This window comes from Colletes latitarsis, chromosome 11 (assembly GCF_051014445.1).
Source record: "Colletes latitarsis isolate SP2378_abdomen chromosome 11, iyColLati1, whole genome shotgun sequence".
Classification (NCBI taxonomy): Eukaryota; Metazoa; Arthropoda; class Insecta; order Hymenoptera; family Colletidae; genus Colletes; species Colletes latitarsis.
Genome location: NC_135144.1, coordinates 7,225,899 through 7,251,247, shown reverse-complemented (window position 1 = coordinate 7,251,247; position 25,349 = coordinate 7,225,899). Strand labels below are relative to the sequence as shown.

Below are 25,349 nucleotides of genomic sequence, written 5' to 3'. Positions count from 1 at the left end.
TTCAATCGCGAATATTTCGAAAACTATTCAGTAGTTGTCCTCATAATGCTATATTTTCTTGAGCCGGATGATTACATCTAAATCAATGACCCGAAGAACTTGCATCCTCCTCGTTAGATGCACGTTCTAAGGCGTTTTCAAGTACAAGAATGTTAGAGTGTTACGAGTCGCTATTTAGGCAGCCCAAAGTACTATCTCGCGCGTTCAGAAAGTCGAAGAGCCTCTTGGGAGAAGAATGCGAAGTAAAAAGACAGCCGAAATTGCTCGAAGCACTTGACTATTATAGACGGAGCGTTGAAAAGCAAGAATACGTGGCACGCCTAATGAAATTGGCTCGTGCAGTGCCGAAGAAAAATCTACGCTCCCTTGCTTCTTTCATCCGAGTTGCTCGTCTTGTTTCCCGGCTGAAGGAATCTCTTCTCTCGCGTCCCTTTGAATTGTTTCGCAAACATCACGACGGTGGCTGCCTTTCCTTCACCCTCGGGATATATTCAGGACATTTCTGCCGGAAGAAATTCTTTGAGCATGGCAGAACGAAGGTAGCCATCTGTTGTGCTAGCCCCCTCCCCCTCCCCGGCGTTCGTCTGTCGATAAATCCTGCCCAGGACGAGGGAAAGAAGGTCGAGGAGGGACGATTTCGTGGATGAAGTTTTTCGCGTTTGGGAAGTTGACGACGACCCAGTTCTTATTAGCTGTTTAAACGAGGAACTCGAGAATCTCGTTTGGACGCGGTGAATGCATAGGGGTCTTAATGCTGTCCAAATAACAGGGAGGAAATCAATTTCGTAACATTTCGAAAGCTAAGAGCAATAATAAATAACGTGCTGATCAAAGTAGTCAGGTTATGCTTTAATAACAGCTTCGGGGTTCGTTCGAAATTGGTTACTCTGTTATTTGATCGAATTTAGTATTATTGTTCGTAAAACAAAACTAAAGAATAATTTAAATATTTCTTATCAGAATGATAATGAAATTAATGGAAAATTTTAATGCAATTGTAAATACGTTCCTGAGCACTGGTAAATATTTTTCAAAACTCGACTGTGAGAAATACAGTTCTTCAGAAGTATACAGGGTGTTCGGCCACCCCTGGGAAAAATTTTAATGGAATCAAGAATATCAATTTCTTGACTGAGGCTTTATTAAAAAGTTATTAACGTATAAAGTTTCTTCACAGAGATTTTTGTAAGAAACATATCTGGCCACACAGTATATTTTCGGTAAAGAATTTTTTTTCGAAAGTACATAGGGTTTCAGGGGTATGTGTATCCACCAAGAATGATTGTAATTAACCCCCACAAGCAAAAATATTTTTTCCAGAACGAATTGAAATTTTCTAATTTTGTGGAAAAATTTGTCCACCTACTCGAATTTTTTTCTCGAAAGTACATAGGATTTCGGGGTTATGTGTATCCACCAAGAATGATTGTAATAGACCCCCGCAAACAAAAATAATTTTTCCAGGACGATTTGAAATTTTTTAATTTTGTCGAAAAATTTGTCCACCTACTCGAATTTTTTTCTCGATAGGGCGTAAGATTTCGGGGATATGTCTATTCACCAAAAATGATTGTAATTGACCTCCGCAACCAAAAATAATTTTTTCAGAGTGATTTAAAATGTTTTAATTTAATTTTTTAATAACTCAATCAAATTGAAGCCTCAATCAAGAAATTGATATTCTTGCTCATCTTCCATTAAAATTTTTCGCCGCGGTGGCTGGACTCCCTGAATAGTAGAAGATAAGGAAATATCGTTATGTCATGAAACCAGGAAAATTAATATCCGCAGGTAAAAATGTTTCGTTTTGTTAGAAATAAAGCGCCATTTGTTTCTGCGTCACCTAGAGTTATTACTTACATTTTTCGTAACCGTGTGTCTTTTGTCTGTAACAAAGTCTCGTGCTAATTAAATGTGTTTTGATGGGAGGAAAAATCCCCACACGTTTTAATCAAAAAGCTGCACGTGCTCTACAAAACGGAATTTTTCCCATAATCAGAAATAGTGGCAGTTATTATTCGTCACTTGAAATCGGAAAATTTTTGTAAATGCATCAGTTTCTGGTGCATCGGTGTGCTAATTTCCAAAAAGCTCAGAATTAGCTGCACTTTAATCAACATGACGACTAGTTGCATACTAAATCCGACCTAAATACACTTCAATCCACTCGGTTAATTACGTCTTCAATCTTGCGCCAATTAATTGTACCAGTAACTACAAAGTTCATCGGAAACTTTGAGTGAACAAAACTATCCTCGCAGGCTCGATCGCTTTTAATCCGTCATTACAAGATTCCTTTGTTAATCGTAAAAAGAAGAAAATAAAAATTGGAGTTTCTAAAGCATGAATATCGACGAACCATGAGTACGATATTTTAAGCTAGCTTCGTCAATTTGGAAATAGCTCGACGAGAGCAAACACAAAGCAAAAGAGAATTTTCAAAATGTACACGTCATAATATTTGTTTCTTTCAATCAAATAATATTTTCTTTCGAAATGTTTGCCCATCGTACAAAATACGATATTCAGAATACTCGGATAAAACCAAATGATATACGTTTGAACGAGTCAGTATGTGAATAAAATATATTTACAGAGTGAAATAGTATGGCGCAAGTCAATTTAAACAGAAATCGATCGTTTGAGGGACCACTCCTTTGCGGGATTAAAAAAATCGAATTTCTTTTTTGCGTTTTCTTTTAGTATGCACAGAGTCCCGGAAATATATCTACCAAATATTAAATTGAAATTCGGAAAACTAACGAAGTTATAGCTGTTTTTCACGAAACTACATTTTTCGATTGTGGAGACAATAACATGAAAACTATTCAAGATATCAACATCAAATTTATGCAGTATCTTTAGAACTGGTCTCTCTATAGCATGAACTAAGATAACTGCGATATATGCAATACTTTTTTTTTTATTAACAAAAAAGCAATCGAATATATGAAAATATTCAGTAACTTTTCCATATAATGTATCCATATAATAAGTGCAAGAGCAAGATAATGTCTGTTGGTTTTCTCAGAAAGTTTGATACAAATGTTTGATATATGTTTGAACGAGTCAAAATATAAATAAAACATACAAACAGAAATAGTATGACGAATATTAACACGTTCACTGCCAGATCAAAACCATATAATATTCTACAAAAGTAAAATTTTGATTTTAGACCATTGTAAGCTACGTATCTTACAATTTATTTCAGTATTTATTCTTGTAACCTTGTTAAAATTCAGAAATTCCATTCAAATTTATTTCCCTCAACATCTTAATTCGAGAATTAATTTTTCTAGTATCACAATGGTAAAACCCATATGTGGGTGACGCGGCAGTGAAAGTGTTAATGTGTAGAGAAACAATTAAGATCAACTCAAAAAAAGATTCGCTCAAGACCGAAATTGGGCATCTGCTCATGATTGACATGCGCGCGCATCAATCATGGGCCTGACGATCGGTACCTCGTGGTGGCCAAGTTGGCGGCCATCTTCTTAGTCTCATCCTAACCGCGAGCGTATGCACGTGTTTCCGTTAGGAATAAATGATCGTAGTGAACTCATTTTATTGTATTCCTAGTTTTCATCGTTTTCATAGTCAAGTTTCCTCATCAATGTAATATTAACAAATTATTGCAAAGGTACTCATTCTTATAAACCCTTTACGATTATATTATTTGTGTTACGTGTTGATTTTCAAGCGTAGCAACCGATCACATTACATTCTGAATCTCGAAAAGGAGATTTCTAATGAAAAGAAGCAAGAGCTCTTTCCGATAAAAGCATTTCGCGTCTCAGTTTCAATGTCACGATCGGCTCTCGCACAATTTAATGATGTAAAGCAAACCTCGTGGCGATGGTCGAATCTAATTTTGATAGTGAAGAACGAGTTTTAAGAGGTTGGCCGTTGCTCGGATAAATAATCAAATTTCCGAAGGGCACCGTTAATTATCGACGTTTGCCTCCAGCGGTAGAATACTCCGAACAGTCTCAGAGACATCATTGAGGATATAATGAGATAGATCATTAAAGAAATATTGAAGAATTATTGCGCAACCTATTGAGATAAATTAATTCGATCGAGACTTTTTGTGCGGAAGCAAGCAACGGATGCTGTAAAAATGAATTTTCTTCGAGGAAATAGGTAACTCGAGGGAGGTTAAATGCGAATTATCGTAAAAAGAAATTTTTCACGAATAAGCATTGTTACATAATAAATATAACAAATCCAGAACGTTGAATGTAATTTATTTTTTCCGTTTAACGTTTTGGAACAACCATTTAGCGTCAATTTTCAAATCTATTCAAATAAGATAGTCTAAATTAGTATTTTTCAAATTTCGTAAAATTTTTTGCGAGCTCCTTGAAATAGAATTGCATTGTGATTATATTCTAACCTTTTAAATATTATTAAACGTTGTTTAAAAAATATCTATTTATGATTTTAAAACTTGTACTTAATTTAAGTAATAGTTTTTAAACTTGAAGTTTATGCGTTGTTTACTGAAACAATGTTCAAAAATAAATAGGATACAAAGTTGGCGAACTTGTGTGGAAATATGTACTTGTTATTAACGAAATCTATTGTTAATAATACAGACACAGACGCAACAAAAATTGTATATTAAGAATTATGTGAAAACATTATCGGTCGATTTAAAAAGTATAACAATTTTCTGATTGTTCTAAGTTATTTCAGAGTCAGAAACTAATTGTACATATTTCTTTAAATTCCAAATAATGACTCTCAACATCTAATAAAAGATAATAAAATAAATAGACACAAGCTTTTTCTGTGCCCATTTGTCCTGTTATTACTATCTTAAAGAATAATTTGAACATTGTTTAAATTAATAGAAAACAAATAACGTTATAGGTACATAATTTTAGTCTATCATATTTCTGACCACGTATACTCTTAAATTAGACAAAATAATTACATCATAGATGAACCACTGATTCATGTGGCTTTAGTCCGTGGTTGTGGTTATTGCAGGTTTATGTCTAAAATTTGATATTGATATAATCCATCGGGATCCATCAAGCAATGAATAATTGCTTAACCTAAAATTTAACCTGCATATACGAGGTCTGTTCAATAAATAACCGAACTTCTTTAGTTGTGTGTTTGTGTATCGTCATAGCAACGAACAGTTGACAGCACTGCAATTGTCATAATCTTCCGTGTAACTGATTTTTTTACAAATTGTTTACATCTTGTTTGGTTTCCAAGTTATTGCTATTCGAGTGCAACGTACTCACTGTTCGTGGCGATTTTCGCAATGCCCGAGTTACGAGAGCAACGATACAACGTGAAATTTTGCGTGAAACTGGGGAAAACATTCAAATCGATTCAACCTGGGGAAACGGAATCGTTTGAACTTTTGAAACAAGCTTACAGAAGTGATGCTTTCTCTCGTACGCAGTGTTACGAATGGTTTATCAGATTTAAAACTGGTCGTCGATCAATTGAAGATGATCCTCGATCAGGAAGGCCTTCGACTTCAACTGATGACATTCACAATCAGAAAATCAAAGATCTTGTGTGTATTAATCGTCGTTTGACTATCAGAGAACTTGCAGAAGAGGTTGGAGTATCAATTGGGTCATGTCATGAGATTTTGACTGAAAAATTAAACATGCATCGAGTTGCAGTAAAGTTTGTTCCTCGTTTGATGACCGAAGTGCAGAAGGAACATCGAGTGAACGTTTGCCAGGAACTCCTTAAAAAAGCCGACGATGATGAAACATTCATTTAAGGGATCATCACGGGGGACGAGGGTTGGGTTTATGGATACGACATTGAGACGAAAGTCATCACAGTGGGTTAATAAAGGATCTCCACGCTCAAAAAAAGCACAAGTTCGATCCTCTGTCAAGGTGATGCTCACCGTTTTTTTCGATTTCAACGGAGCTGTGCATTTTGTATTTTTGCCTCAAGGTCAAACAATCAACGCTCAGTACTGTGAAGGCGTTTTAAAAAGGTTGCGCGAAAAAATTTGCAAAAAGAGACCACAGTTGTGGCGAGACAATGGTTCCTTCACCATGACAATGCGCCTGCCCACTCAGCCTTGTTAATTCGCTAGTTTTGTGCCAAAAATCAGATGACTGCCCTCCCTTAACCCCCCTATTCTCCAGAACATGCTCCCTGCGACTTCTTCTTGTTCCCAAAATTAAAATCAGTACTGAAAGGACGCCGTTTTGACTCAATTGAGGACATTAAGAAAAATTCGTCACAGGCGTTGAAGGATGTTCCAAAAGAAGCTTTCCAGGAATGCACCGTAAAATGGAAACATCGCCGGAACAAGTGTGTGAATAGAGAAGGAGTACTTTAAAGGAGACAAAGAGCAATAAGTTGTGCATTAAATAAAAAAAATTTTTTAAAATAGTTCGGTTATTTTTTGAACAGACCTTGTACTTGGATCTAATAAATATAATGAAGTTACAAATTATCCTCGATTCGCATTATAATGGCGAAAGTGCACTATGTGAAACGAGATTTCCAAGAAAGAAGCTTTCAATCTACACCTGAAATCGGTTTCCGTTGCTTTTCTGTAGCATTCCCGGTTGTGTGATACATTTGTAAAATTCACGGTAGGATACGCTCGTTGCAGGAAAAGAGCTCCTCGGGGCAATTATTGCTCCAGGATATCGTCAGAAGGAAGGAACGATGGGAATCGGAAAGGACGGGTGCCGGGGAAATGCTACTTTTATCGATAACTTTCTGAAACTCTCTCGAAAGCAATTATTCCGCTAGAATCTTACTCACCTTGTTCGTTACGGGATCGCGATTAAATTTTGTTATTATTTATTATCGCCTTTATTGTTCGCACGAATTTTGTTAAGAAAACACCGCGATTTTGAACGAATTTATCGAATCGAAATTGACGATTTTAAAAATGAACTTGTAGCCACTTGTTGGATTTTTTCTATGTTCGAATATTATAACACTTCGGCGATTCGAATATTTTGTGTCTCGTTATTTACTTTTAGTTATACGTTTCTTTTGGAAAGGAATGGCTCGGTAGAGTGGAATAAGCATGTGGAATACAGAAATAATGTTAGCGTTTAAATATAGCGGCAAACACGAGAAGTGTACATCTCGTTTCCCATTGCATGAATGAATTTTAACAGGTTATGTAACATATGCATAAGTGGCGCTATTAGATATAAACGCAAGTCGTAAACCTAAAGCTTCATCTTCAACAGTTTTAATTCATAACCTCACAAATTTTTCAACAACTGAAGTTCCCATTTGTATTGAAATAAAGATAAAAACGAGGTGAGGTGTACAGCACGTTTTCCACTGCACGAATGAATTTTAACAGGTTATGTAACATATGCATAAGTGGCGCCATTAGATTTAAACGCGAGTCGTAAACCTAAAGCTTCATCTTGAACAGTTTTAATCCTTAACCTCACAAATTTTCAACAACTTAAGTTCTCATTTGTATTGAAATAAAGATAAAAACGAGGTGAAGTGTACAGCACGTTTTCCACTGCACGAATGAATTTTAACAGGTTATGTAACATATGCATAAGTGGCGCCATTAGATATAAACGCGAGTCGTAAACCTAAAGCTTCATCTTCAACAGGTTTAATCCTTAACCTCACAAATTTTTCAACAACTTAAGTTCTCATTTGTATTGAAATAAAGATAAAAACGAGGTGAGGTATACAGCACGTTTTCCACTGCACGAATGAATTTTAACAGGTTATGTAACATATGCATAAGTGGCGCCATTAGATATAAACGCAAGTCGTAAACCTAAAGCTTCATCTTCAACAGTTTTAATTCATAACCTCACAAATTTTTCAACAACTGAAGTTCTCATTTGTATTGAAATAAAGATAAAAACGAAGTGAGGTGTACAGTTCGTTTTCCACAGCACGAATGAATTTTAACAGGTTATGTAACATATGCATAAGTGGCGCCATTAGATTTAAACGCGAGTCGTAAACCTGAAGCTTCATCTTCAACAGGTTTAATCCTTAACCTCACAAATTTTTCAACAACTTAAGTTTACATTTGTATGTTCAACAACGATACTTTATTAGGTAATTAAAGTTAATACAATTCTTTATGAAAACGAAATGACGTCATGTATCATGTGAATAAATAATTTATCCATTAATAGATATTGCTCGTTCCAATAATTTTGTTGTTCTGCGTAATCAATGAGGACGACAAGAAAAATTGATTTCCAAAATAATAAAAATTGACTGAGTTATATAGGGTGTCCTTTAATGAGGGCCAAAGAGTTATTTCGATAGAATAGAAATCCGTGGTACGAGTGGAAAACTCTGCCCGCTGTGTTCCAGCATGATTCCCGTAATCCAAACCTTCGACAAATGTTTATTAACACGACTTAATGGTACATGGAAGTCACCAGGGAAAGTTTTAATGAAGTTAGACCTGTTAAAGCTCGACCAGGATTCGAGCGTTCCAAAGTCGATGATAAACAAATTACATTCCGTCGTTCGTTTCGGTTCCAAGCGTCACTCGTTCGAAGTTTCTCGGTCCCCGTGGAATACTCTTCGCGTTCCCGTTAATGAAAACCGAAGCGACACGTTTTTTTCTTCTGCTCATTACCATACTTTATAGATTGTAACGAAACTCGTTAAACTTTGTTCCATGTCGCTGACAACCGTTCGTTCCTGCGCCGAACTACGAACGACAGATGGACGTTTCAGATATTTTTTTTTTTTTTTTTTTTTTTTTTTTTTGATAAAAAAATCTGAAAAATGTATAACGGTGGAGATTTTTGTACAATTTCAATCGATAACGGACTGTGGAAGATAATAATATAAAAAGATAAAAATTTTAATTATTGAATTTTGAGAAGAGACATTTTTGTACGCGTACTATTGGATGTTTTAGCAAAATGCTTTATTAGAATCTTCGGAACAAGTTTTGCTTGGATTGAATTTCGATAATATTAATAAAGCAAATTTCAGTAACAGCACATGTAAATATTATATTATTAAGGTTATTATAACTCGGAAGTATATTTAAATTTCTGTTATTTTTCTTAAAAATGTGATATTTCTCGCGAGCAGTTAAACTTTGCGGACGACCAGAAGATTTTTTAATAAATTCATAAGAACCTATCTCATGATTTCTGTATTCTTTCTCTAATTTTAATATTCTGAGTATTTCACGTTCATTCAGTCTTTTTCCGCGGCTCGTTTTTAAGACTTTACTATCCCCTTTTAACGAATAAACGTGAGAAAGGTAGTAGTTATATCGTTAACTACGATTTGCAACGAATGTTTGTTTAGTTTAGAATCCCATATTTAGGATTACATTCGTAAAATTTCGTATAATATTCAGGATATAAAATATAACAAATATTAAAATATACATATCGAAATATTTATTTCCTTCAGTTTACAGTACTAAATAGGACAACATCTAACAAGGAGAGGGCAAGACCTTCGAGTTATCGATTTTGTTGAAATTTTGCATACTTGTAGATATAGTTATCTGGTTTAAGAATATATAACATTATAGGGGTAGATAATAATTTTTTAAATATTAATAATTAAATTTTCATTATCTATAAATATAATTTTAAGTTATTAAATTGCAATAACAACCATGGGGCGTGATAGTGAAGTAAGGGAGTTCTACCCATTTGGTCCAAGTTCGATTCTCGATGATTACATAAGTTTTTTTCTCTTAATATAGATAAATTTAAATAATGAAATTCACACATAAAAATGCTAATTAAGTTAAATAAAGTGGCTTTGTATTTACCAAAATTTATAACATATATAAGAATATCAAAATTTGACATTGATACCATGATGGTAATTACAATTTGATAAATTAAAATTATGTTTGTTGACCATAATGAAGTTTCAATCATTGATACTTAAAAAATTATTGAGTATTTGCCCCTAAAATGTTATACAGGGTGTTTAACCACACCTGGTAAAAATTTTAATGTGAGATTCTGGAGGTCAAAATAAGACAAAAATCCAGAATATCAATTTCTTAACTGATGCTTCATTAAAAAGTTATTAAAAAATTTCAAATCATTCTGAAAAAATTATTTTTGGTTGCGAGGCTCAATTACAATCATTTTTGGTAAATACGTATACCCTTGAAATCCTACGCGCTTTCAAGAAAAAAATTCGTTATCGAAAATATAATGTCTGATCATGAATGAATGATTCTCCTGAAATTTCATGTGTTTCAAATTGTTCTGAAAAAATTATTTTCAGTTGCAGGGGTCACTTACAAGCATTTTTGGTGAATACACATACCCCCGAAATCCTACGCACTTTCGAGAAAAAAAATTCTTTACCGAAAATCTAATGTGAGGCCAGAAATACTTCCTTGAAATGTCATGCGAATCTTTAGAATGTCATAACTTCTGAACGGATTGCACAATTTTAATGTTTAAAAAAGCAAACAACGCGTATTTAGGTGAGGAATATGTAGAAATCGTAAAAATATTCGAAAAGTTGATCCTTGACCCCGAAAAATGAGAAAAATTCCATAAAAATGGTCCAATTTTCAAATGTTCATAACTCCTATAATAGTAAAAGTATCTCATTGAAATTTTTTTCTGAAGCAGAGCCCATAGGTACCTATAAAAAAGTATTAAACAATTTTTCTGTAGAACGTCAAACAAATTTATGAAAAATGAAAAACTAATTTTTAGGAAAAATCAACAGGGGGTAGGTCTCACTTTCGAGAAAAAAATTCGAGAACATGCTGAAATTTTTCGGCGAAAAAAAAAATTTCAAATCGTTCTGGAAAAATTATTTTCGGTTGCAAGGGTCAATTATAATAATTTTTGGTGAATAGACCTAGCATCGAAATCCTACCCACTTTCTAAAAAAAAATTCAGTACGAGCGGAACTTTAAACGTTAATAACTTTTTAACGAAGCCTCCATCAACAAATTGTTATTCTTGATTTTCATCTTATTTTGGTCTCTAGAATCTCCCATTAAAATTTTTTCCAGGGGTGGCCGACCACCCTGTATTTAACACTAGATTTACGGATGCCGTCAATTTGACGGATGTCAGATTCCATATTTTAAATTGCAGAATACGTAAATATTATTTTTTAGCAATTTATGTTGAATTTGATTGATGCAATGGCATGAATACATATTCTAATTAAAAGAAAAATCGTATTTTAAGGTAATCGTCAACATGAGAGGTATCAATAAATATACGTGCTATCAATGCCCGTAAATCTAGTGTTAAAAATATAAAAATTTTATATAGATACCATGGTTGTAATTGCAATTTGATAAATTAAAATTATATTTATCGATACTAACGAAGTTTTAATCATTGATATTTAAAAAATTATTGTGTATCTGTCCCTGTAATTCTTAAACTGGATAACTAAATCTTCAAATGTGCAAAGTTTGAAGAAGGTCTTGCTCTCCTTATAAGATGCGTATAACATGAAATCCATCACGGTTCAATGGGTCCTTGTATTTGATTTGAACGACAATCGACGAGATCCCTATTTATCGGTGCTGGAAAACACCAGGAAACCAATATCGCCCGGGAAGCAGTAACAGTGTCGTCGATCTTGAAGCAGTATCGGTTAAACGGTTAATTAATCGCGGTCGTAGAGCGTCGTCACGGTTGCGACGTGTCACGGGGAGAAATCGTGACACGATCGTGGATTTAGGTGAGGCGTAGTTGCGAAATTGTTACGTGAGTTTCGCGGCTAGGTTGTTTACAAAACTATCGTCGTGGTAAAGAGGGAGTAACGGATGGTAACAGGCCCCCCGAGGAAAATGGGCCAATGGAAAGGAGCTGCAGGGGGTTTAAAGGCAAGCAAACTCTGCAGACCTGGGAAACACCGGATGCTAATTATCATGGCTACATCGAATTCGCAAAACCAGCCAACCGGCTTCGAGATTTTGTAGAACCGTATCGACCGTTTGGAAAGACTAGAGGTTTAAACGTAGAGTAATTATTACGAAGTATTGTATCATCGACTATGTATATTATTTTTAACAAAGAGGATGTAATTTACTGCGATTCAAGGGGATATGTAAAGACTCATTTTTTCGATTCGTTTTGTGATTTTTTTATTTAGCTGTAGGTAGGCTATTTTGTATCGAGATTCGCTAGATATAAGTATCGTTTCTATCCAAAAACATTAAAAAATGTGGTTGCTATAGCTTCCTGTTTAATGGGGGTTTTTTTAAAATGCTTTATTGGCTAGAAGTTAAAATCTTGATAAATAAAAATATAGCGAAACTTTGAATTCTGAATTTATGTTTTGTAGCTTTTATGATACACGAAATATTTCAAATAATAATTATTGTGGGATTGACGTGACGTTTTAAATGTTTCTGAATCAATTATGACCGAGAGCGCAAGTATTAAATGAAATTAAAAAGTTTGCAAATGCCTCAGATATTCGAAATAAGATCTCGTTCCATCTACTGAAATATATTAACATTTCATTTAAAATATCTTTCAGTATAAACTAACTAAAATTAATAGGTCGTTCCATAAATAAATGAGATGTTTTACCTCCTTCAGCCTTCATTTCTTGAAAAATAATGTAAATATGTCAAATTGTTATAAACTGACCTATTGGTTATAAGAAACTATGCAATTTTGTTCTCTTTTATTTTTTTCTAATTGAAATAGTTTTTGAAAAAATCGCTCGCTAATAATAACCGGAACACCCTGTATAGTCAGGGACAAAATTAAGTGGACAAGTAGTGGAAATAGCTATAAATGGATATTAATCAAAATAGTACTATTGTTATACAGGGTGTTCGGCCAACCCTGGGAAAAATTTAAATGAGAAATTCTAGAGGCCAAAATAAGACGAAAATCAAGAATACTAATTTGTTGATTAAGGCTTTGTTAAAAAGTTATTTTTTAAAAAAGTTATTTTTTAAAATAACTTTTTAAACTTTTTCCCAGCGACCACCCTGTATAAGTAAACTTTATTTATTATGTATCTATAACGCACTTAGGCTATTTAATAAAAAATTTAAAAGAATATTTTCGTTTTTATAGAAGTAAATTGCATTTAATGACTAATATACAGAATTGTAAAGAGACAAAAGTGGATATTTTATAAAACATATAATATAGAAGAATTAATATTTTGTTTTACCACCATTCGTCCTAATTACTGCCTCCAAATGCCGTGATATTTATTAAATTTTCAATACAATCTTTGCCTGTAATTTCAAATGTCAACTGCATATTGTTAAAAACATCCAGTATATTTCTCTTTTTTAAAAGGTTCAATTATTTATAATCATTAATTACAAATCTATTTTCCCTCATTTTCTGCAATAATTCTCCGTCCGTCCACTAATTTTCTGATCCCTCTTTTACAAAAACTCTTTAAATCAAGTAAGAATTCTCTCGAATACCGTCTGACTGTGTCAACATTTCTCAACTGCTTTCCAGAGTGATGGTTTTGCAAACTCTCGAAGAAGTAATAATCCGATGGAAACTTGTCTGCAGACTAAGTAAAGCGAATCACTTTTCACCGTCTGAATTCATCAATTTTATTTTGTAGATTTAGCGCGTCAGTTATCTGCTTCGTTTTACATACATTTCGAGCTCAGTCTATTTTTCGGGTCTCGAAACGTTGCACGGTTGCATTTTATATTTTGTTAATATTTTATATCGAGATATAACGCGAAACCGAAATATTTCAGTGAATGAAAATAATTCCGCGTTCTATTTTGAAAAGTTTGAGCGTTGGTTGTACATTTTATATTGCAATATTTTAAACCGATTCCATTTGTCAGCTTTCAATTAGAACGTTCGATCGTGAAACGTTACACGGGATCTCGTATTCGCCTCGATCGCATTTTTCTTCCGTAAATAATGGCGAACCTTCGATATTCGGTTGGTCGTTTCGCGACACAAACGCGACGAAATACAAGTTAAAAAGAAAAACCAACAGGTTCGTCACGTTCTGGATATCGAGTATTGCGTTTCGATAAGAAAGTCATTCGAAACGAAGACGACTCGGGGAATTTCAAAATTTGCGTTTCCTCTGCTGTAGAATATGATTGGTGAAACACTAACTGTACGCGTGTCGACGTTCGGATCAATAAATTCTTGCAATTATTACGGAACTGCAGTTCTCTATCGCGCAGCTGATTAAACGTATTTCACTTGCATTGGTTTGATCAGATTCCAGATAATACACATACCAGCGCAATATACTTATTTATCGATCAGGGTCTATATTAAATACTGCTTCGTTTTAATAAAGCACGAGAATGCCCCGGAAATGAAATGCTTCAGGGAACAAAATTTTTGCGAAAACTTAATCGTCAGATTTAACAATGAGTCGATAATGGGTTGCTAATTATCCATTCGATTGATCGATGCGATTATAAACTGCGACTGTTTGAATGCTTTTATAATAAAACGTTGAGCGTTGAAAACATTAACAAACGCAACTTGTGTCAACAATGATAATATTGTAAATGCATACTTTAAGAATAGGCCAGAAGACTCGTTTCTTCCAATAATACATGTTTGTTATTCGATGTTCGAGTAATGTACGTTTGAGCTCTTTTGACAGTACAGTATTGTCTCTATATAAGTTCAGAACTCGTCCACGATATAGGCAAATATCGTATCCCCTCTACTTATCCCCACTGCGTACTGTTGGAACCCAGCACTCGCTGTACCGGCGAGTGTGCCTTCCTATGGGCGATTCCCCAAAATAGCGGCGCGCTTGACGATTGGTCGTCGAACATTGTCATACGATACGGGTTCAAATTACTAAGGCAACACTAGTGCAATAATACAAATTTTTTATTTTTCCTTTTCTTGTTTTGAAACTTTTAACATGTTTGTGGAAGTTTTCTGATTTAACTAAGATCAAGTACAACATAATTTTTATTATTGTTTTTCATAAATTATAATATACATTTGTCCTTTCTTTAAAGTGTATCCTCGTCTGAACAAAGGAAATGTAATTTAATTGACCTATCATTTATTTGCTGAAATCGTGAGACAACTCAGAGTAAAATAAGTTGGTTAAACAGTTTAAATTCACAAGTTATATCTTTTCGAGTCGTATCACTATTGCAGTAAACGAGTGATACATACATATACAGGGTGTTTGGCCACCCCTGGGAAAAATTTTAATGGGAGATTCTGGAGGTCAAAATAAGACGAAAATCAAGAATACCAATTTGTTGATAGAGGCTTCGTTAAAAAGTTATTAACAATTAAATTGAAAAATTTTAAATCGTTTTGGAAAAATTATTTTCGGTTGCAAGGGTCGATTATAATCATTTTTGATGAATAGATATACCCCGGAAATCCTACCCAGTTTGGAGAAAAAAATTCGAGAAGGTGTGAAATTTGTCAAAAAAATTAAAAAATTTTAAATCGTTCTAAAAAAATTATTTCCGATTGCAAGGGTCGATTATAATCATTTTTGATGAATAGATATACCCCGGAAATCCCACCCAGTTTGGAGAAAAAAATTCGAGAAGGTGTGAAATTTTTCAACAAAATTAAAAAATCTTAAATCGTTCTAAAAAAATTATTTTTGATTGCAGGGACCAATTATAAACATTTTTGGTCAATAGACATACCCTCGAAATCCTAACCATTTTCGAGAAAAAAATTCCTTACCGAAAATATAATTTCAGGCCAAAAATGCTTCCCGTAAATTTCATGCGAATCTTTAAAACACCATAACTTCTGAACGGATTGGGCGATTTTAATGTTCAAAAAGCCAAACGCCACGTATTTTAGTGTAGAATATGTAACAATTATAAAAATATTCGAAAGGTTGTTCCTTGGCCCCGTAATGTTAGAAAAACCCCATACAAATGGTCCAATTTTCAAACAGCCATAATTCCTATAATAGTGAATATATTTCAATGAAACTTTTTTCTGAAGTAGAGCCCATAGGTACCTACAAAAAAGTATTAAACAACTTTTCTGTAGAACGTCAAGCGAAATTATTAAAAATCAAAAACGAATTTTTAAGAAAAATCGACAGGGGGTAGGTGCCTAAATTTTTCGGCGAAATTGAAAAGTTTCAAATCGTTCTGGAAAAATTATTTTCGGTTCGCGGGTCAATTATAATCGTTTTCGGTGAATAGACATACCCCCGAAATCTTACCCACTTTCGAGAAAAAAATTCAGTATTGGCGGAACTTTAAACGTTAATAACATTGTAACGAAGCCTCAATCAACAAATTGGTATTCTTTATTTTCGTCTTATTTTGGCCTCTAAAATCTCCCATTAAAATTTTTCCCAGAGGTGGCCGAACACCCTGTATGTACTGAAGTTATGATACGATTTAACTAGTACATATACAATAATAAATCAACAACGAAATTTATCTTTACTTTTGTTCTTTCTTTTTTCAAACTTCATCAACATCTTCGTGACACTTTTCTGATTAAAATGACACCAAATACGATATACAATTTAGATCCCATTTACTAACGCAATAAGCGATCAAAGGCATGCATCGCTCAGGTCACTCCACGTCGGCTGTATCGAAACACAGGCGATGTTTACGGGAGCCTATATAATCAGTATTTCATTCTACGACCTCTACCAAGAGAGGTAGAGGTCAGAATTAGAACACCGATTCGGTATAGGCTCGCATAAACATCGCCTGTGTTTCGCTACAGCCGACCCGAAGCAAAGGAAGCGATAGCAAATTCGGCGATGCTCGGGCGCTCAGTCCCTCTTTGTCATATGCTCGCTGTTCTTTTCTACAAGAATCGTTTCTCGTCCACGATATAGCCGAGCGTTGAGCCCCGAGAACGTCGCTTCTATAGAGACAATACTGTATTTCTTTTAGTTATACTGTAGCGGTCATTGTATATCCACTACGCCCTTGCCAGAGTATGAATGGGAATAGAATGTGAGGTTAGTTTTAAGCTTTCTATTTTTCCATTTTCCCAGGGTCTCGTGCAAGCCTGGTCGTCCTGTTAACACTAGATTTACGGATGTTGATTATACAGGGTATCCCAGCATCGGTGGTAGAATCGAGGTGGGGGTGATTCTACATGAAAAAACAAATCGAAAATAAGGAATAAAATTTTTTCATTTGATGTTTCGTTCTCGAGAAAATCGGTTTTAAATATTCAGCGAGTACGCGACCACTTAACTATGGCCCAGATGGATGGATCTCGATACAGACTTTTGTTTATGTTTCCACTTCTGTACATTCCTGTTGACATGACGTTCTGAGCACTTCTCACAGTTTCATTTGGTATCTTAGTATGTTATTATCTTCGGTTTAGATATACAAATCGAGAATACCCCACCACATATTTCTCGAGAAGTTAAGAATTTATTAAATGAACTATACGAAGTTTGGATTGCCCGTGGTGGTCCAATAAACTGGCCACCAAGATCCCCAGATTTGACACCCCTTAATTTCTATTTATGAGGTCATGTTACATCAAAAGTGTACGAGGAGGAGATTACAAGCCTTCCTCAACTAAAAGCGAGGATCGTTTTAATAAAAATCAAAAACGGATTTTTAAGAAAAATCGACAGGGGGTGCTGAATTTTTCGGCGAAAATATAAAATTTCAAATCGTTCTGGAAAAATTATTTTCAGTTGCGGGGGTTAATTACAATCATTTTTGGTCATTACACATACCCCCGAAATCCTACTCAGTTTCGAGAAAAAAATTCCTCACCGAAAATTTAATTTCTGGCCAGAAATGTCTGCCAGAATTTTCATGCGAATCTTTAGAACATCATAACTTATGAACGGATTGGACGATTTTAACGTTTAAAAAAGCAAACTACGCGTATTTTGGTGGAGAATATGTACAAATCGTAAAAATATTCGAAAAGTTGGTCCTTGACTCCGCAAAATGAGAAAATCCCCATAAAAATGGTCCTATTTTCAAATAGCCATAATTCCTACAACTGTGAATATATTTCAATGAAACTTTTTTCTGAAGTAGAGGACATGGGTACCTACAAAAAAGTATTTGACAACTTTTCTGTAGGGCGTCAAACAAAATTACTAAAAATGAAAAACGAATTTTTAAGAAAAATCGACAAGGGGTAGGAGGTGCCTAAATTTTTCGATGAAAAAAAAGTTTTCCAAATCGTTCTAAAAAAATTATTATCAGTTGCGGGAGTCAATTATAGTCATTTTTGGTCAATACATATACCCGCGAAATCCTACGCATTTTCGAGAAAAAAATTCCATACCGAAAATCTAATGTGAGGCCAGAAATGCTTCCCTGAAATTTCATGCATATATTTAAAACGTCATAACTTCTGAACAGATTGGACGATTTTAATGTTTAAAAAAGCAATCAACGCGTATTTTAGTGAATAATATGTAGAAATTCTAAAAATATTGGAAAAGTTGCTCCTTGGCCCCGTAAAATGCGAAAAACCCCATAAAAATGGTCCTATTTTCAGACAGCCATAACTCCTACAGTTGTGAATATATTTCAATGAAACTTTTTTCTGAAGTAGAGCTCATGGGTACTTACAAAAAAGTATTTGACAACTTTTCTGTAGGGCGTCAAACAAAATTACTAAAAATGAAAAAGGAATTTTTAAGAAAAATCGACAGGGGGTAGCTGCCTAAATTTTTCGACGAAAAAAAAAATTTTTAATTAATTCTGAAAAAATTATTTTTGGTTGCGGGGGTCAATTACAATAATTTTTGGTGAATAGACATACTTCTGAAATCCTACCCACTTTCGAGAAAAAAATTCGAGATGTGAAATTTTTCGACGGAAAATAAAAATTTCAAATCGTTTTGGAAAAATTATTTTCGGTTGCGGGAGTCAATTGCAATCATTTTTGGTCAATAGACATGCCCCCGAAATCTTGCGCATTTTCGAGAAAAAAATTCAGTACGGTCGGAAATAGGTCGGTAAGAGACGTTGTCATAGCTTAGTCTGGTAAAGACGTCGTTACATTGTGCAGTCTGTTATAGAGACGTGTTTAGTGTCAGTCTGTTAAAGACGTGTTCATAGTTCAATACCATTTATATCCTTAGTCTACGTGTAGCTACATGTTACCCACATCACTCGCGAATAAAAACATTTAATAATTGGGGGGTAGCTTGTCGGGTTCTCTTTTTCTCTCCCTTTATTATTAGGGTTCGGCTGTGTATATAGGGAGCAGAGTTTTAAGAAAGAAGGCAGTCCGTAAGAGACGTTGTCATAGCTCAGTCTGGTAAAGACGTCGTTACATTGTGCAGTCTGTTATAGTGACGCGTTTAGTGTCAGTCTGTGAAAGACGTGTTCATAGTTCAATACCATTTATATCCTTAACCTACGTGTAGCTACATGGTATCCACATCATTCGCGAATAAAAACATTTAACAATTGTGGGGTAGCTTGTCGGGTTCTCTTTTTCTCTCCCTTTATTATTAGGGTTCGGCTGTGTATATAGGGAGCAGAGTTTTAAGAAAGAAGGCAGTCCGTAAGAGACGTTGTCATAGCTCAGTCTGGTAAAGACGTCGTTACATTGTGCAGTCTGTTATAGTGACGCGTTTAGTGTCAGTCTGTGAAAGACGTGTTCCTAGTTCAATACCATTTATATCCTTAACCTACGTGTAGCTACATGGTATCCACATCATTCGCGAATAAAAACATTTAACAATTGTGGGGTAGTTTGTCGGGTTCTCTTTTTCTCTCCCTTTACTATTAGGGTTCGGCTGTGTATATAGGGAGCAGAGTTTTAAGAAAGAAGGCAGTCCGTGAGAGACGTTGTCATAGCTCAGTCTGGTAAAGACGTCGTTACATTGTGCAGTCTGTTATAGTGACGCGTTTAGTATCAGTCTGTTAAAGACATGTTCATAGTTCAATACCATTTATATTCTTAATCTACGTGTGGCTACATGTTACCCACATCATTCGCGAATAAAAACATTTAATAATTGTTGGGTAGCTTGTCGGGTTGTTATTTGACCCCCTAGCTCCCTCAATACGGTGGACAACGATGACATTTACTATAAACGTTCAGACGATTAAAAGTCCTTCTTTTTCTCCGATCAATCAGCACTCGTTCCACCATCATTGTAACGACATACTTTGCCAAACCGCAATGAAACGTGGTACAACTTCTTTTCCCAAGTCCCTCTAAAAGCAAAAATGCTTTCAAGGGTTTCACTGTCGATTCAATTGAAGGTTACAACATAATGGATAGCCTTATTCGTGGAAGCTTCCGAAAGCGTGGCTTAACCACCCTCGAACACTCGTTTCACAACCCCTACGTTTGTCCGCGACAGAGTTGGATCATTTTGCTACACTTCAACACCTTCGGCGTTTTTCACGCTTGAATGAACGTACGAACGTTCGACAAATCAAAATTCGTAATACCAAGAAGCATCTTGAAGAAGCTATGTAAGACGATATCAAACATAATCAATACTGGTTCAAACTACATCAATCTGGGTAAAATAACTGTTTTGAACACTAGAAATTGTTGGGATTGTGTTTGGTTCATTCTAAACAACTCATTATTATTTCAACACATTTATTTCTATTTTAACAATGAACGTGCATAGGTATTTCTACACGTGTTCCCTCACAACACCATTCCAACGCTACCAACTACAACCAGTAAAAATAACTACACAAAAGTAAGTATGCAATTATATAAAGTGTGGACTCTCTTACAAACTATTTTTTTTAGAGGTTTTAGGATACAGAATTTCTCAAAATGAACTCACTGGAACAGTTTTTCATAATACAAAAGTGAAATTTTTGCGTGCACCAAAATGTGGATGAATCAAACATTTCTTGCGATTAATGTCGACGAATATATTTTTCTCGTATTATAATATTTGTAAAGTTATACGGCGACCCCTCGTTAACGTTCGCTGAACGAACTTTATCGAGGAAGATACTGTTGAATTGTCGATTGTTACCTCTGTTAGGCTTGATCGCGAAGCGAAAGTCAGAAATATTGAGAACGAATGAAATAGATACCTATATAGTACATACCTATATAGTTTTTTTTTTAAATAAAATTGCACGATTCTCGTATGATAGCTCAACTTTAAAATAATGAAGGTTGGTTTGTTGATAACGTTATGCCTTATAATACGTTCATCAGTTGTCATCAGTGTTGGAAATGTTATAATTCCCATGTTGGCAAACATGTAGGCGTTTCAGAGATATTTTTTCCCTCTCGTTGGCAGGCGTTGCGCGCCGTCTGTTGTTTTAAACAAAAGAGTAACACCGTCGTACCATTTACACAATGTCGTGTGTAATAAACGAGTCTTAAAACCATATTTGTCGTTTGTCGTCTAAATGCTATAACCTCTGCTACAATCAGTCTATTCTTTTATTTTTCCATATTTTCGAGAAGGTTTGGTTAGTTCTATGTATCGAACACTTAATGATCAGGCTTGCAACGTTTTGAAGATTTGATAGGGATGACTCCGCGAACAATATCGAGAGAAAAGGTAGCGAACCTTAATGAGGGACTACTGTAATACAATCATCCAGCTACAAAATATTTTTTAGAAAGGGAAAACATTTGGAAATTGCTTCAAATTACGTATAAAAAACTATTAATTACGTGGCATCTACACAATTATTGTTACCACTGCAATCTGAAATGTTCCAGAAGAACACTTTTAATCTTCGATATATAAGGTTCACCACACAAGGCTCCACAAGGTTCACATTGGGGAACTTTCCTATTTATAATATACAGGGTGTTCGGCTATCCCTGGGAAAAATTTTAATGGAAGATTCTAGAAATTCTTTTCTCGCCAAAAATTTTAGGCACCACCTCCTTGTCGATTTTTCTTAAACATTTGTTTTTCATTTTTAATAAATTTGTTTGACGCTATACGGAAAAGTTGTTTAATACTTTTTTGTAGGTACCTATAACCTCTACTTCAGAAAAAAGTTTCATTAAAATATATTCACTATTGTAGGAGTTATGAACGTTTGAAAATTGGACCATTTTTATGGGGTTTTTCTAACTTTACGGGGTCAAGGAGCAACTTTTCCAATATTTTTTGAATTTCTACGTATTCTCCTTTAAAATACGCGTCGTTTGCTTTTTTAAACATTAAAATCGTCCAATCCGTTCAGAAGTTATCACGTTTTAAAGATTCACATGATATTTCAAGGAAGCATTTCTGGCCTCACATTTGATTTTCGGTAAAGAATTTTTTTCTCGAAAGTGCGTAGGATTTCGGGGGTATGTGTATTCATCAAAAATGCTTGTAATTGACCCCAGCAACCGAAAATAATTTTTTCAGAACAATTTGAAACACATGAAATTTCAGGAGAATCATTCATTCATGAATTATATTTTCGGTAAAGAATTTTTTTCTCGAAAACGCGTAGGATTTCAGGGGTATACATATTCACCAAAAATGATTGTAATTGAGCCCCGTAACCAAAAATAATTTTTTCAGAATGATTTGAAATTTTTTAATTTAATTTTTTAATAACTTATTAATGAAGCCTCAGTTAAGATATTGATATTCCTGATTTTTGTCTTATTTTGACCTGAAGAATCTCCTATTAAAATTTTTCCCAGGCGTGGCCGAACACCCCGTATTAATGACATTTCTAAGGTATTCCAACAATTATATGCCGATGATCTTACGATATATAAATGTGTTTATAATCAGCAAAGTGCTCAATCAATTCAAGATGACCTTAACAGGTTTCAGAATTGGTGCTCATTAAATAAAATGTCCCTCAATCTAGATCATTATCATATTGTTATGTTTAGTAATAAGAAAAATAATATAGTTTATAATTATATTCTAAATGGTATCGTATTAACCTCGCTTAATCATGTTAAAGATCTCGGTGTAACTTTCTCTTCTAACTTATCTTTCAAAGTTCATTATGAAGAAATTATTTCGAATAGTCTGCTCTCTGGGACTTATTCGTAGAGTTTCCAGATACTTTAGTAAAACTAATACTCTCAAAATTCTATATTGTGCTTTGACAAGACTTATTCTAGAATATGGCAGCATAATTTGGTCTCCTTATTACAAAACATCTTGTTGTTAAGCATAGTGGGTGTTCCATGCTTCTTGAATCACATAATTATTATGACTTACTGATTAACACTAATGTTCAAATATTGCATAATAGATATTGTGCAAATTGTGTAAATACAATGATTAGTCGTGCAAATTTTGTAAAATCGATTTAATCGAATAATCATTAGAAAGTCTGAAATTATGTTAGGAATAAAGCGCCATTTGCTTCTGCGCCACTTAGAGTTCTTCTGACTTACTACTTTTGTAATGTGTGTCTTTTGTCTGTTCATTAAATGCGTGTTGCTGAGAGGAAGTCGAGTTTTGCTCATTTGAATCCCCAAATTCCCACGAATTATCCTTGCAACGTATTGTAAATTAATTTATTTCGTTAAAATTTTATAAGCGATAATGTTTGACTACGTAAAATCCACATTTGTAGCTCCTTACATATTACATCTCTCGTACTAAAGGGTTTATTCCCGTTAATAAATGAATAATAATAATAATAAAGCCAAGAACGCGAAGACCAATTGTGTATATTAAAATCGACGTAAAATTAGAATTCTGCTCCGTGTCGAATCTTGTTTTCTCTCCCTCAACAAGAGTTGTATAACAAGGAACGTATCGTGAGCCCAAGTAGTTGAAGTGTCAGGTTCCAAACTGTCCCAGGGGCTGGGAAAGGTTAAGAACCTTTGAAACAGCAACATCCAAAGTCGATCCATCATTTTCCTCTAACAAAGTTTTCTTCTTTCACAGATGATGCTGATGTAACGCGAAAACGATTCCCGTTTCTTGATAGTGGAGAGGGCTTAAGGGGACAGCCGACGGACGATGACTTAAGTTCTACGAGGGACCGCAACGATCGCCAGGAAGAAAATAACCAAATTGCAAATGGCTCTGGGGCAGAATCGATACCGTGACGCAAAGAACCGTGAAAGTTCTCGAGGTCGAGGTGCTTTCCTACCCGTATCGCCGAACCAATCCAGCGCGTTACTTCGTGATCGTTGCATGTGAATTTCATGCGAACCGAGAGCCTCGAGAAATTGTCCAGCAAATACATACGATGATAATTGTTCTCAATCGTGAGAATAACGTTTAGATCATACCAGGTGAAACGCAACGAAAATGAGTTTCTTCAATTCGCTACAACAGTATGTGAGCGACAGCGTCGCGAGCCTCAGCCTGAGCCCGAAGAGGTTCTCGTTCAGTCGGGAGGATTCGGCCTCCAGCACGACCGGAAGAAGCAGCTCCACCGGAAGCGTAACCGCGACGACCAACGCGAACTCCAACGCGCAACAATCGACCCCTCATGGTTACCCCAAGGTGAGTTTACGGTCTATTTCGAACAGCATTTTCAATTATTAAACCGACCCATACGTTCGTTTTGTACTAAAACTTCAAACATTTTAAACATAGAATAGAATTTTATGGAAAATAATAAACCTCTTCTCATTCGACAACTCCCTTTCCATTAATAAAATCGATATAAAACTTCTTTGATTTTTTATTACAATATAGTTGGCATTTTCAAGTTGTTTAATAAGTCCACAGATTGTTGTATTTTATTTGTTAGGAAATGAATTTATAATCCGTGCCGCGTAATTGTATCAAGTGAAGTAATTTCATTAGTAACCAAAGTGTTATTGATAATTGATCGTCTGTTATTATTCTAGTTGGCATGATTCACATGATTTGTATTATATGGAATTTGGATTAATATATATAATATTTATTTAATTCTAAAATTATTTCGTATAAATAAGTACGATTTTATTATACAGAGTGTTCGGCCAACCCTGAGAAAAATTTTAATGGGAGATTCTAGAGGCCAAAATATGACGAAAATTAAGAATACTAATTTGTTGATTGAGGCTTCGTTAAAAAATTATTAACGTTTAAAGTTTCGTCCGTACTGAATTTTTTTCTCGAAAATGCGCAAGATTTCGGGGGTATGTCTATTCATGAAAAATGATTGTAATTGACCCACCCAACCGAAAATAATTTTTCTAAAACGATATGAAATTTTTTTTTTCGTTGAAAAATTTCACACCTTATCGAATTTTTTTTTAGAAAGTGGGTAGGATTTCGAGGGTATGTCTGTTCACCAAAAATTATTGTAATTGATCTCCACAACCAAAAATAATTTTTCCAGAACGATTTGAAATTCTTTTTTTCATCGAAAAATTTAAGCATCTACCCCCTGTCGATTTTTCTAAGATATTAGTTTTTGATTTTCAATAAATTTGTTTGACGCTGTACGGAAATTTTGTTTAATACTTTTTTGTATGTACCCGTGAGCACTACTTCAGAAAAAAATTTCAAGGAGATCCATTCACTATTATAGGAGTTATGATCGTTTGAAAATGTGTAGTACTTTTATGGGG

At 34.6% G+C, this 25,349-nt stretch overlaps 1 protein-coding gene and 1 pseudogene across 5 annotated transcripts in view; both read left to right on the top strand.

Annotated features, from left to right (window-relative positions):
* Unc-13-4a (BAI1 associated protein 3) overlaps positions 1–25,349 on the top strand; it is a 301,637-nt gene that overhangs the window by 119,223 nt on the left and 157,065 nt on the right. For all 5 annotated transcript variants that reach the window (XR_013080617.1, XM_076776805.1, XM_076776807.1 and 2 more), the window contains one exon: positions 23,722–24,288. Coding sequence is in view for 4 of the 5 variants with exons in the window: in XM_076776805.1 (XP_076632920.1) it covers positions 24,091–24,288 (198 nt within the window). In the remaining variant the exon portion in view is untranslated. The remainder of the gene's footprint in view (positions 1–23,721; positions 24,289–25,349) is intronic.
* LOC143348235 (protein GVQW3-like) lies at positions 5,285–6,337 on the top strand (annotated as a pseudogene).